Genomic DNA, 14,367 nt, shown 5'->3' on the forward strand with positions numbered 1-14,367 from the left:
CATTGTTTCATGTTCTCTGTGTGTGTGTGTATATAAATCTCTCCTCTGTTTTTTCCACCAAATGCATCCGATGAAGTGAGCTGTAGCTCACGAAAGCTTATGCTCTAATAAATTTGTTAGTCTCTAAGGTGCCACCGGTACTCCTTTTCTTTTTGCGAATACAGACTAACACGGCTGCTACTCTGAAACCTTTTCTTTTTACTGTTTCAATGCAGAGCCTTATTAAAATGAATAGAATGCTGGTCCACAGATTCCTGTGAGACTTGGTAGATTAAGAATACTAATAATATATTATTACTTAGAAAGTTATAGTGTTGGAAAAAGTAAAAGAATTATAGTTGCTGCTGCCACCAGAGTTTGACAAAAGAACAGTTCAAAGTGTTGCATACAAGTCATCCTTTCTTAGTGGCCTGAAAATGGTTGTGAACTGTTCCTTCATACTCATAGTGGTGACCTCCTGTGTTATCATTCCGAAAACTGTTCCAAGATTACAGCCTTCTCCATGCCTTTGATCCATGTATCATATTCATCTTTCTTTACCACCATTGATAGCTGCCTTCTCTTCACCTGTACCACCCCAGTTAGTGATTTTCCGACAGAAAAAATTCAAAGCTCAGTTTAGCCTTGATTAAGTATGAGAGAGAATCTAAGAAATGTTCTCCCAAGTAGCCCTAGATTTCACGGATATAGGAAAGAGTAAAGATATGAAAGTTATTGTATAGTTTCCATCTTGCAGTCCTTTTTTGACTTAATTAATCTGTCTCTGACTATCAGAGCTTACTCTGGATGAATGTTTGTGTCTTTAAAAAAACAAATACAAACCTCTCTAATAGAACCCTCCACCTTTTGATGTTTAGTGTCAGTATCTGCAAAAGATGTTTCTTTCTCTAGTATTGAGCTAAAATAAATATCAGCTGTGGAACAAGGCAGTCCTTTTTTTTTTTTTTTTTTTTTTTTTTTTTGGATGATGCAACAAATATGCCAAATGAATCATGTCTGTCTTTGTGGTATGCAATATTGACATAAAATTGTTATAGTCTCCATAATTTATTTCCCAATATATTATTTCATTTTGTTCATTGCAGTCATTTGTCCCTTGTCCTCTGTCCACCTGTTTAAACAGAGCCCCAGGGAACTTTTGGCATGGAAACAAATAAAATAAATACTTTACACATTTTCTAATTAACTTTTTTAAAAAAAATCTGCTTAAAGTTAAATTACAATTTCTGAACACATTTACTAACTTACTGTACTGTTAGATACACTTCTTCAGCCAACCTGTATTGTGAGAGATCTAAGCCATACTTTTTACATAACCCATTTCAATGAAAGAGACCCCTGCTGGTAGGTTCATAGCATAGAAATGTAAAGTCCCATTACGAGCTAGATAAAGCCACAAGTTGCAGATGGGTGAATTAGGCTAACATTTAATTAGGGTCACATCATCCCTCATTCTTTGTTGCCTCCTTGAATTTTGGGGCTTCTAAAGGTGACTTACAAAGGAAACAAATTTGGTTTATTCCCTATTTGACTTCTTTATGATGTATAAGGAAAGCTTGAAAGTTTTTACTACTTGTTTTTTATATAGCAATTCTGGTCTTATCTATCTTTTTTTTGTTTTTGCCCCCTGGAAGACTCGATTCACTGAGAACAGTAGTGATTTTTATTCAGATTAATTTTTTTCATTAATGATACTTTAACTCAAATATATGAATTAACACTTGAGCGAAAAGTTGTCTTTGTAAAAGATAAAGAGCTGAGCTTTCTAACACAGTATGCAGTAAACCTCAGGAACATCAAAACTTAACAATTAGATTCTTAATTTAAAAAAAAAAACTCTTTTATGGGGTTGGGGTGTGGGAAGAAAGGTGTTTTTTGGTTGGTTGGTTGGTATATATCATAAATAAGAAAAACAAGGGAGACTTTATACTTTTTTCCATTGCCAGTCACCCATAAGGTGTACTATTTTGATGCAGTATGTCTATTAAATGAGAGAGTTCTCTGAATGGGAAGTATATTCTTTTCTTTGCTCATTTTGGCCTATCGTTTTTACAGGGCATTGCTCAGATTAGCCTGGTTGATCATGAGAGTTCCACTGAGATGCAGCTTCACTGGTATCCTGTCCAGATATTCACTGGTTCAGACCCACAAAGGGTGAAGGAGAAAAACCAGTGTGAAGAAAGCACTCCACAGAGTTCTGGAAATACAGCTACAGTGAAATCGGTATGGCCAGGAAGGAGCAGTTTATTAACTTAAAGTGGATTCTCATCCTCTACAAGTTTTTGTGTTCCTGTGTGGAATTTGTATACTATCTGCACACGCAGGTGAAATTTTAACTTTGTTTTTGTTGGAGTGGTTACCATCGAAAGAAAAAAATGAATGTTTCTTCTATTATAATAGAATGCTCATCATATGTGCACAAATAATCAAAGCAGAAGAAATGTGTTTCTTGAAAAGAGGTCTGATTTCCCCCTCCCCCCCGCGCTTAATTGTTCAACTAATCTGCAGCATTTAGGCTGCAGAAAATGAGTGGTCATACAAAGTTTCAGAACCACTGAATTTTAGTAGAAAATATAGCTTTCTAATATGGGAGAGTGCTTTGTGTTCTGTTAATTGCAGTATTTGATGATGATTTAAAAACCAGTATTTTTAAAGTATTTTATAAAATAGAAGTATCAAACTTACGTTTTAGTGTAAGGAACACTGCATTGTAACTGGTTAATTCCTTTTTCTGTGAAGTACAATTAATATTAGGCTGTATTTTGTTCTAATTGTATGCACTGATACTCCTCAAGAATCTGAAAATATCTTACATTTTGCAATATCTTTAAAAGAAATCACAAATCTTATCCAGTTTTCCACACTTTGCTAAAATAAAGGCTCAGATCCTGCAAGCACTTATGCTAGTGCTCAACCCTAATCCTATTATTGCTATTTAAAATAAATGTAAAACATTCACCCTTTCCGAATGAAAGGCTGCCACCTCTTTGGGGAGTTCCAGTGACTGAACAGCATTTATGTTTTGGTTACCTGGTGAGTATAAAGTCATGATTCAGGACACATTTCTTTTATTCTGAATACTCCATAAAAGCTAAATCCTGTTTAAGCTGTTTCATTTGAAACCCGTTTTCTCTTTCAGGATGCAGTGACAGCCCTATTAGCTAGGACCACAGCTCAGCTGGAAGCAGTGGAGAGAGAGCTGGCAGAAGAGAGAGTGAAATTGGAGTACACAGAGGAGGAAATCCTAGAGATTGAAAGAAAGGAAGATCAGGCAGAAGCTGTATCAGAGAGGTAAAAATACTAGGTTAAACCCTGATCAAAAAGAATTTGTAAGATCTTGGCTGAAGTTTACACTGTGGTTCTGTCCTCAAATATGACTGTAAAAACAACAGATATTACTCTGAATTCTGCTCCCTGCCTGTATTCAATGTATCAAATCATTATAGCCTATCATCACGTGCAAGCAGAAGGGAACCCAGCTTACCTCTCAGATCCCAGGTTGAATGTGCAGGGATGGAAGCTAGGAAGGGGGTGGAAAATGACTTTTTGTTACAAACTGAGTACCTTTTACATGGAGATACTGCGAAACAGAAAGCAGGGAATCCTGCAGTGCCATTGTTGCAGTCACTTTCTAGAATGTAATTTGCACTTTAATTAAAATTCTGTTGTATTCATGAAGGGAAGTTGAAATAAAACTGCATGTTAAAGAGGAAACAAAATTGAAATGTAGATAGTTCATGTCCTGACCTTGCAAACACCTATACATGTGTGTTCAGGATTGGGCCATACACATTTATACCTTTGAATTGTTTATATATGACCTTGTACAAAAATTAGAAATGAGTTGATTACACTATAAAAGGATGCATTTTCTGGTGGAAGGGAGAGGGAGGGATTGATTTTGTTATACATTAACAATACCACAGTATTCTATTTTCCTAACTACTCTCACTTACAATAAGAGCAAAAAGATCCAGTTTGGACACTAGAGACAATACAGTGCTATCAACTGGACAGGGTGGGAAATGTGCAAAAATTAAGGACATTCACAACACTGATTCAACGGAGCATTTTACTGAATTTTATAAAACCCCATGACTATCTTGTAAAATGCAGCATGGCTGGATTACAATTCTCAGCAGAGAGTCATCATGCTTTTGAGAGTTTTCTTCTTATGGTGATTCCTTTTTGAAATACTCAACTAATCCTGAATTTATTCATATGTAGGGTAACATTTCAGAAGTGCCTGAGTGACTTGAGGGATTAAGTTCTTACTGAAGATATGTTGTCCACATGGATTCCACCGTTGGTACGCTTATACCCCGTGTACATGAGATTGGATTATTTTTGCCAGCAGTGTCCATTTAGGCTGTATCAACTCTAGATGTCCTCACACCCTCCATCTGAGGATATAAAGGGCAGAGTGGGCCCAACTATCCCTTAGTTCTTTCTTATCACCTGTGGCAGTGAGATGGAACCCCTGCAGTGTCCACCTTTTTTCTCTGCACACTGAACTAGTGTTACTTATCTTAGTTAATTGCCTGTTGGCAATATATATGCTATTAAAAGTTAATGACTTCTTAGATAAGATTCACATATGCTAGAAAACTTCAGTTAGGCTAGCGATATGTAATAGAAATGTGGCAGAAGCGAACTCTCTAGGATTCAAGACCTATCCCTTGTACAATATTTTGATGTCTATTGATGGGCACTCCCAGTGTCGACTGTGCAGAGGAGAAGGACACATCCTGCGGCAATGTTCCATTTGCCAATCTTTCTCCAAGCGCGCTCCTCAAGAGATCAATGTGAGCCTCTTCAGACACTGAGTGGAAGACTACTGTAAGGCCTCAGCCATCCGGTCAGTCTCTCTCTGTTAGTGCCTGGAGAGCCAAGATTCCATCCTGAGCTCTCAGGCCACATCTTCTCAGAGTTTTCATGAGTCTGTCACTATCTTGGCATCCTCTGATAGGCAGAAAGGAGCACCGCCCACCTGTTCCTATCAATCCTATCCTGTATCACCTATCAATTAAAAATGCCTTATTAATAGGCTTTATCTCAGCTCAAAGGATAAGGTGGACTCAGGCCCTCATGTTCTCCTTGTACAGTGTGTTTCATAAGGACAGGGTCACTGCCAGGCCTCATTCCAAGTTACTGCCCAAAGTTGTCTCAGTGTTTCATATAAACCAATCCATTCACCTCCCATGTCTCACTTAGCCCCAGAGGAAGCCAGCCTTTACATACTAGATGTAGTAAGAGCACTGTCTCTTTATATTGACAGGACAAAATCATTCAGGAACATACTTAGACTATCTGTCATCTTTGCAAGTAGAGCTAAAGGATATCCTATATCCTTACAGAGGTTATCTAAGTGGATCTCCAACTGCATAAGGACATGCTAGGAGTTAGCTAGGTTAGATCCGCCTGATCATATTAGAGTTTATTCCACTAGTGCTCAGGCACGTTCTGCTGCCTGTTTGAACAATGTCCCTGTACATGAAATTTGTAGGGCACTATATGGAGTTTGGTCCATGCCTCTACAAGACACTATTTGGTAGAAGCCTCCAAATCAGATGCATGTTTTTGGAAGGGCTGTCTCACAGTCACTGTTAAGTAGGTCTCCAAACAAACAGATACTTGTTAATCACCAAGAATAGAATCTATATGGACAATCATTCGAAGAACAAATAATGGTTACTTACCCTACGATAACTGTGGTTCTTTGAGATGTGTTGTCCATGTGGATTCCATGACCCACCCTCTCTCCTAGCTGCTATGGAGTCCTACTTCTCTGAGATTCTGTATTCTAACAAAAGGAGTACTTTTTTTCTTGAATTGTTACCACTTTTCTTGACTGCAGGCTTGTTCCAACTTTAATCCTCTGTTTCTTAGACAGCCATTCAGATTTAAGGACCTTCATACCAGAATTGCTATTTAACCTGCTAGTTCTTTTATTTTTCAGCTCCATTCTGCTTTTACATCATTGCAGACTAATCTGTTCAATTCTTTTGTGGTCCTGATGAGATACCAGCAGCTAGAAAGTGCTAAACCATGACTCTCTTTCCAGGCATATATTAGTATAGCAGGATCCTTTCACCCCCTACCACCCACAACTTTGCTAAATCAGTACACACAGGAGGTGGAGCCTAGAAATTTCCAGAGAACCCATTTTAGAAATAGGTAATCCATCCAGATCTGGTTCTGAGGACTTCTCACAACTCAAAAATTGGGGTAAGATTTTGTTTGCAGTAGAGGGCAAAATTTACTATACTGTTTGGGGAACAGGGGAATACCAAGAAGATTGTTATGGAGTAAAGTTAAACTGCATTTAATTGTCCTCAAAATAGAGAGCTAGCTTTTGGATAACCCAAATCATTGCTAAATGAAGGTAAGCAATTTAATAGAATTAAAGTGCAACGTGCAGTCTGGTATGTTTTGAATGACTTATCTGGGCATGCACTTCAGATGGCAAACTCGTGAGATCGTGCTTCTGTTTCACAAGCTCACACAGCTTTTTCTGTTGTTAGTACTTGGTACAGTATTTGCTTCCCATTCAGATTTATGGGTCTCAACATTCTGCAGCAGGTGTGCAGAATGGGGAATCATACCCATGGACAAATTCTACATAAAAGTTTTAATCCCTTGTGGCACGTTCCCTAGATGTTCTACAAGTGAAAGACACAGTCGATTTCTCTATACTGATAAGATGTCTTTAGCTGCTGCATTCAGACTTTCTTTGCTGTATGCAACAATGAAGATTTTTGCTATTTTTTCCCTGGCTTTTAAAAGAAGGGCATTTCAGAAGTTAGTACCTTAAATATGTTGACATGCTTTGATGTTTGTCTTTTATATATGAGTGTAGAACATAGCTGATAGGTGGTATGAGTTCCAGTGTTGTCCAGTTTTGAAACACATCGTGACAACGTTGAAATTCCTCTTGGGAGCAGGCAATATGTCAGTGGTCCGTACGACCTTTGCCCTTTTAGTTTCTTTAGGGACACATGGGCTGAGAATCCCAGTTAGATCAGTGAAGCTGCTTTAAAGCTGAATCTTACTTCTCAAGAGTCAGTAAGTGAACAACTTATTTTAGTATTACTGTTTTCCCATCAAAAACTTGTGCAGATTACTAGCTTTGTCTTATAGAAACAAATTTTTCACCTTTCCTACCAACAGATTAACCATAAAGGTTAGTCTTTTTAACTTTATTTTCGAAACTAGGATCTCCTTTCATATAGCAAGTACTTTTTCAGTCTCACCTCCTGGAATGACCCACTTTTAAAAAAAGAAACAGCTTTTGCTGATGCCAAGGATAGTTTAGGCCCTTAAATATTGCTTATTCATTTTTCTTTTTTCTTTGGCTTGTATTAAAAAGATATTTTTAGGTTAGGGTTGTATTGTCTTAGATAAAAGTTGCATGAGGGAGGCTATTTCATTACACAGTGTATGATCAACCTGTATTTATTGATGCAGAAATTCTCAGCAAAAAACATTGTGGCTGGACTTTAAAAAGTGACTGCATAGTTGTAGATCTAGTAACAATACTTGCAGTTATTTAAGGTAAGATAATGATATGGGCAACCAAATCTCATACTATCGGGTGTACATTGCAAGCGCCAGGAATTGTCCAACCTCCAACTGGCTAAGGATCTGCTGCTGGAGGCATTATATCAGATTAACTGTACCAGCAGCCTGATCTGGTATAGCTATATCTATTTAAGAAAAGGGGCAGGTCCCAGAAAGATGGACCTGAACCATTTTTTAAAAAAAGTGTTCCTCCAAAACTAGCCATGTGGTGTGAAAACAAACAGCGAGATTTGATACCACCCTCCCGCTGGCCACTTTATACAGAGTCTTGAAATTGAATATCACATCACAAAATGCCCTCATAAACAAGGAGTTCTGTATTCTTCTTGCTTTTAATTACACAAAGTTCCTTTCTTTTCATGTTATAAGAGATATTTTAAAAAGAGGAACTGGCCACTTTCTTTATGGTATTCATAATTTTGAATACCTTCAGTTAGTGCTCCTATTGCTCTTCTCTTTTACAAACTAAATAATCCAACCTTTGCAGTCTTTTATTTTATACATCACTGTTTTTCATGTTGTTAGTTTGTTGTTTGAGAGGCATTTTATCCTTTTATTTATTTTAATGCTCTTTTCAAGGCTGGGAAGTGACTTTCTGGGAGGACTAGAAAAACTGGTTCTTTCATGAAAGATCTGAAATTAATTGCTTGTCTGTGTACCTTAGAGGTCCAAATAGGATAATCACCTCATTCAAGTGGAATGAATCAGAACTGCAGGAAGAAAATTTTTTAAAAGGCAAATTATCCTTGAAAATTTGGATGTTGAAATTCATTAACACAGCACATATTTTTGCACAGTTCCATCACATTTCTTAAAAGTTCCTTGAAATGTTCTGTCCTTAGGAGTTGGCAAGCAGAATCTGTTGACAGTGGATGTAGTAATTGCACTCAGACAAGCCCACCTTATCCAGAGGCATGTTGTGGCGATTCGTTACGTCGACATATGTTTGCAGTTCAGGCAGGTCAATACAGTTCTGGTAAAGTGCAGCCTCCACCCCTAAAGGTAAGAAGAGAAAACACTGTACTCTTGAAGATTGGCAAATGCCTAGCGCACTGTGCATTACTGTCACTAGCTGAACTTGTATCATTTGGTCAGAAAATAAAATGAGAGCTGCATTAAGAACCCTGACCTATTGTTGTCTGCAATGCTGAAAATCATAATCTATATTGAGTTGTTAAACTTATTCTTTTAGTTACTTTTGGGGGAAAACTGCATGTCTCTCAATTTTACTTCCTATAATTGAATACTTGTCTAGTTTCTTGTTGAACAGAATCACTTTGTCAACTCGTAAGGTAAAATATTTTTGCTCCTGCATAATGAATGAGTATAAACCTACACTCAGTAACTGTGTGTACTAGAAGTGTTTTGGATAAGGCCATTCCCAAATGCAAATACTCGTACCAATGTAGCATTCGTGGAAGATTTTTAAAATGTAAAAACTGAAAGGTTAAGTTTGTTACCTTGCTTTCACTGTGTTAATATAAACGTAGCTGGTTTTCAGACCAAATTTGTTGTGGTGAAGACTGTACGTCATTTAAATCAGCTTCTGGAAGCTCACAGAAAGTCAATGGAACTGCATCTATTTACACGTACTGAGAAACTTGCCCTGTCAGAGTGTGGTATACCATTCAGTGTCACATTGTGGTTGGGTCATACAGAACAGTTAAGTGAGCCATCTAAAAGTTTGGAGGCTGGGTTCAAAGCTTATATATGCTCAGGATCTCCAAATGCTTTGAGGTTTTTCTGTGATATCCTCAAAAAAAAGTCTCCGGGTTCCTTGTGTTTGACTCCTCTCCCTACCTTTGTAATGACTTAGTTGTGGGGCTGCTCCCTTCCCGAGAATCGGCACAATTTTCTGAAAAGTGATTTAGTTCTCTCCGTTCATTGAGGTAAGAACTTAGGCAGCTGTCCAGTCCAGCAGATTTGGTGATGTGGCTATAGAATGCTACATGTTAATCTCCTGATGGTTTAAGGCCCAGCAGAAAGGCTGTTAGCACTTGCAAATCAGTCACACTATCTTGAATTGTGTGGTTTTAGAATTACGGTTTTTTAAATGAGAGATGATTCATGCACTGGACATATTCATTACAACTAGATCATGACTTACAAGTTTTTCTGCTTTTGTTGTAGAAGAGGTCATTGGAGTAAAAGTACTGTTTTTGGCTGTGATTCTAGGTGGATAAAGAAACTAACACAGAAGATCTCTTCCCAGAAGAAGTCACTATTCTTCCAAAAGAGAGAACCTGTCGAAGGCCCCGTGGTTCTGCTTTTGTTCGTAGTAGCACTATTGTTCGATCACAAACCTTCTCACCTGGAGCACGAAGTCAGTATGTTTGCAGAGTGAGTAGAAATTTTTTGTGGTTTTACGTTCAGAAGCAGAAAGTGTATTAAAGTGTGCTTTTTCAATACTTACATCATATTTACAAGAATTAGTATTTATATTTTTTTTAAAGTTCAACCAAAAATTCTGCATTGCATTAAATTATCATTGGATAGGAACCTATTTCTCTATAAAATACTAAGAATTAAATGATAGAATAGTCTTTTAGGGTCATATGCTAGATACTGCTGACTTCCATAACATAACTCCTCTTTGTTTTTTGTCTATTTGGTGTCTAACATAGTGGAGTTCTGATCCTTGTTCAGAATTCCTTCTTGCTACTATAATACAAATAACTCGCATAGCAGCCACTTGACATGCCTTGAAAATGCATTGTTATCTCATTCTGCAAGAGGCTCAGATAAAATTGCTGCACATTTCTATCCAAAGTGAAGCACTATGTAATGCTAGGTGCTATTTTAATATATATTGTTTATAGCAGGCACCTCACTGAATCTGAAAAACTAGTAATTTAGTGATATTGGTGTAAGTGGGGGAATAGTCGCACTATTGTGGGGAACTTTCCTGGCTCATACACCACCGGGATGGAATTGGCAAGCAAAAGATCTGAGTCCTCGTTCCCACTCCCTTTATACAGAGGCCTGCCTTATCTCCCTTTCCACTCTCCTGTGCGGCAGAGTCCCATAACCCCAACAAGGCTGGGCCCAGGTTTCCTGGGGGGCTCGACCCCCAACCGTGTTGTGCTCACTTAGGACCGGGGATAGAGTGTCCCACACCGGGATGCTCTCTCTGCACTGGGTGCTTCCCTGACCCACTGGTCATTGCAAATAGTTCAAAGCAAATACAATTTATTAAATAGCAACTAATTTAAAAAAAAAATTAGGAAAAATATGGGAAAGGTTAAAGGAAAACATATAATCCTACCCTGTGAGTACGGGGGAACACAAATAGCCATCTCTGGAATGTCAGGGAAGTTCAGTCTGTTCCTCACATGTCCAAGGTTGCCTTCCTAGGCGTGGCTGTGCTGTGGTGATGCACTTGTTCCGGAGTGGCCACGCACCCTCAGGCTCTAGGTGGCAGGACCCTTCTTCCCAGCATCGCCCCCGTCGGGGTTACAATCCCCTCCCAATTCCAGCCTGCAAGGCCTCTTGGCCACGGGTGTCTCCCTGCACTGTGCCCCCTGCCCAGGGTCCCCCCTCACTCTCTCCAGCTGCTCACTGCACCTGGCTCCGGACTGCTCCACTTGCAGCTCCACTCTGCCTCAGCATGACTGCTATTCTGCCTCCAGCTCTGCTCTCTGGGCTGCTTCTCTGGATCTCTCTGGCTCTGGCTGCTGCTCTCTCCTTACCTTCGACCCACTCTGCTCCTGGAAGATCACGCCGAGGGACGGGACCGCGGGCTCCCGACTCCCTCATTGGCTGGCCTGCCTTGTCAATCAGGCTGACCTGGAGCATTGGCCCTGGGGATTTTCTGTCTCAGGGTCTTGATTTCTCAATGGCCCTTTCTTTTGATACTGGGAGAGGGCAAAAAACCCCCCACTAACTTTCAGTAAGGGGCCAACAGCCTCTTACATTGGCATGGATCACTGTTCATGTCGCGCTCCCTGTCAGTACCCACCTTTGGCTGGGAAAGCTAATGATCTAACCAGCGGACCAAATTCAGTGATGAATCCTGGTCACATGCTACGTTCTTGCAAATACGCTAAGAAGATTGGCTTGTTATACACAATAATAAACCACTTTTGATGGTAGATCACTCTTGCTAACCACAACAATCTGTTGGCAATTTAAAAAGAAACATAGTGAAGCATGTGCACTGTCTTTTAACAAATAAACATTGTTCAGAAACTGCACAACAGAATTTTTTTAAAGTGAAGGCAAGTATGAATTTAGGGTGCAGTCTGAAAACTTTTGTCCATTAATGTAAGTAAATCCCAAGTGTCCTAGAAAAGTATTCTGTTGTCTAGCATTGTTTCCAATAAAAAGCTTGTAACATTTGTAATTCCAAAGCAACCATGAATAAATGTCCATTTATGTTTAATATCTTTTCTAATCAGCTGTATCGTAGTGACAGTGACAGTTCAACCTTGCCAAGGAAATCACCCTTCATCCGCAATACATTGGAAAGGCGTACTTTGCGCTATAAGCAGGTATACTACAGTATATGAGCATGTGGATTTTTCTCTGCTGAGACCTTTTTTACAAACTGAAGCAGCAGTACTTTGATGTGGATTTCAAAGGTGTATGTTAAGACAATTTTTATGAAGCATCTGATACTGTAATGTAATAAATTAATTGGGGGTTTTTTTTAGGAGAAAACAGATATTTGAGATACAGTCATAAACAACTTTCTTCCCTCTCGATGCTAAAATCTGGCATGAAGATTACCTGGACATCTCCCAACCATCTCCCCCAAATTCCTTTAAACTAGGAATTTGGGGGAGATGGTTGGGAGATGTCCAGGTAATCTCCACGCCAGATTTTAGCATTGAGAGGGAAGAAGATGAAGTAAGAAAGTATACAGCCGTGGGTAGGAGAATGTATATAAGGAGCGAGGGCAGTGTGGATACCAGTCTAATAGGTTATACTGGCTGTAGAATGACTGTGCCTAATAGGTTACAAAATGTGAACGAGGCCAAACAGCAAAAATTAAGATGTTTGTACAGCAATGCGAGGAGCCTAGGTAACAAAATGGAGGAACTAGAGCTACTGGTGCAGGAAGTGAAACCAGATATTATAGGGATAACAGAAACATGGTGGAATAGTAGTCATGACTGGACTACAGGTATTGAAGGGTATTTGCTGTTTAGGAAAGACAGAAACAAAGGTAAAGGTGGTGGAGTAGCATTGTATATCAATGATGAGGTAGAATGTAAAGAAATAAGAAGCGATGCAATGGATAAGACAGAGTCCGTCTGGGCAAAAATTACATTGGGGAAGATAACTAGTAAAGCTCCTACGATAGTACTTGGGGTGTGCTATAGACCTCCGGCATCTAATTTGGATATGGATAGAGCCCTTTTTAATGTTTTTAATAAAGTAAATACTAATGGAAACTGCGTGATCATGGGAGACTTTAACTTCCCAGATATAGACTGGAGGACCAGTGCTAGTAATAATAATAGGGCTCAGATTTTCCTAGATGCGATAGCTGATGGATTCCTTCATCAAGTAGTTGCTGAACCGACTAGAAGGGATGCCATTTTAGATTTAATTTTGGTGAGTAGCGAGGACCTCATAGAAGAAATGGTTGTAGGGGATAATCGTGGCTCAAGTGATCATGAGCTAATTCAGTTCAAACTGAACGGAAGGATTAACAAAAATAAATCTGCAACTAGAGTTTTTGATTTCAAAACGGCTGACTTTCAAAAATTAAGGAAATTAGTTAGGGAAGTGGATTGGACTGAAGAATTTATGGATCTAAAGGTAGAGGAGGCCTGGGATTACTTTAAATCAAAGCTGCAGAAGCTATCGGAAGCCTGTATCCCAAGAAAGGGGAAAAAATTCATAGGCAGGAATTGTAGACCAAGCTGAATGAGCAAGCATCTTTGAGAGGTGATTAAGAAGAAGCAGAAAGCATACAGGGAGTGGAAGATGGGAGGGATCAGCAAGGAAAGCTACCTTATTGAGGTCAGAACATGTAGGGATAAAGTGAGACAGGCTAAAAGTCGAGTAGAGTTGGACCTTGCAAAGGGAATTAAAACCAATAGTAAAAGGTTCTATAGCAATATAAATAAGAAAACTAAGAAAGAAGAAGTGGGGCCGCTAAACACTGAGGATGGAGTGGAGGTTAAAGATAATCTAGGCATGGCCCAATATCTAAACTAATACTTTGCCTTAGTCTTTAATAAGGCTAAAGAGGATCTTGGCGATAATGGTAGCATGACAAATGCTAATGAGGATATGGAGGTAGATATTACCATATCTGAGGTAGAAGCGAAACTCAAACAGCTTAATGGGACTAAATTGGGGGGCCCAGATAATCTTCATCCAAGAATATTAAAGGAATTGGCACCTGAAATTGCAAGCCCATTAGCAAGAATTTTTAATGAATCTGTAAACTCAGGAGTTGTACCGAATGATTGGAGAATTGCTAATATAGTTCCTGTTTTTAAGAAAGGGAAAAAAAAAGTGATCCGGGTAACTACAGGCCAGTTAGTTTGACATCTGTAGTATGCAAGGTCCTGGAAAAAATTTTGAAGGAGAAATTAGTTAAGGACATTGAAGTCAATGGTAAATGGGACAAAATACAACATGGTTTTACAAAAGGTAGATCATGCCAAACCAACCTGATCTCCTTGTTTGAGAAAGTAACAGATTTTTTAGATAAAGGAAACGCAGTGGATCTAATTTACCTGGATTTCAGTAAGGCGTTTGATACCGTGCCACATGGGGAATTATTAGTTAAATTGGAAAAGATGGGACAAAAAAAATATGAACATCAAA

The 14,367-nt window shown here is 38.9% G+C and overlaps 1 protein-coding gene across 4 annotated transcripts in view; it reads left to right on the forward strand.

Moving 5' to 3' along the window:
- Positions 1-14,367, forward strand: part of WWC3 (WWC family member 3) — a 175,434-nt gene that overhangs the window by 153,463 nt on the left and 7,604 nt on the right. For all 4 annotated transcript variants that reach the window (XM_038370900.2, XM_038370890.2, XM_038370871.2 and 1 more), the window contains exons 16-20: positions 2,056-2,223; positions 3,140-3,291; positions 8,424-8,583; positions 9,757-9,921; positions 11,979-12,071. In XM_038370900.2, the coding sequence (XP_038226828.2) occupies positions 2,056-2,223; positions 3,140-3,291; positions 8,424-8,583; positions 9,757-9,921; positions 11,979-12,071 (738 nt within the window). The remainder of the gene's footprint in view (positions 1-2,055; positions 2,224-3,139; positions 3,292-8,423; positions 8,584-9,756; positions 9,922-11,978; positions 12,072-14,367) is intronic.

The sequence above is a fragment of the Dermochelys coriacea genome, chromosome 1, assembly GCF_009764565.3.
Source record: "Dermochelys coriacea isolate rDerCor1 chromosome 1, rDerCor1.pri.v4, whole genome shotgun sequence".
NCBI lineage: Eukaryota > Metazoa > Chordata > Testudines > Dermochelyidae > Dermochelys > Dermochelys coriacea.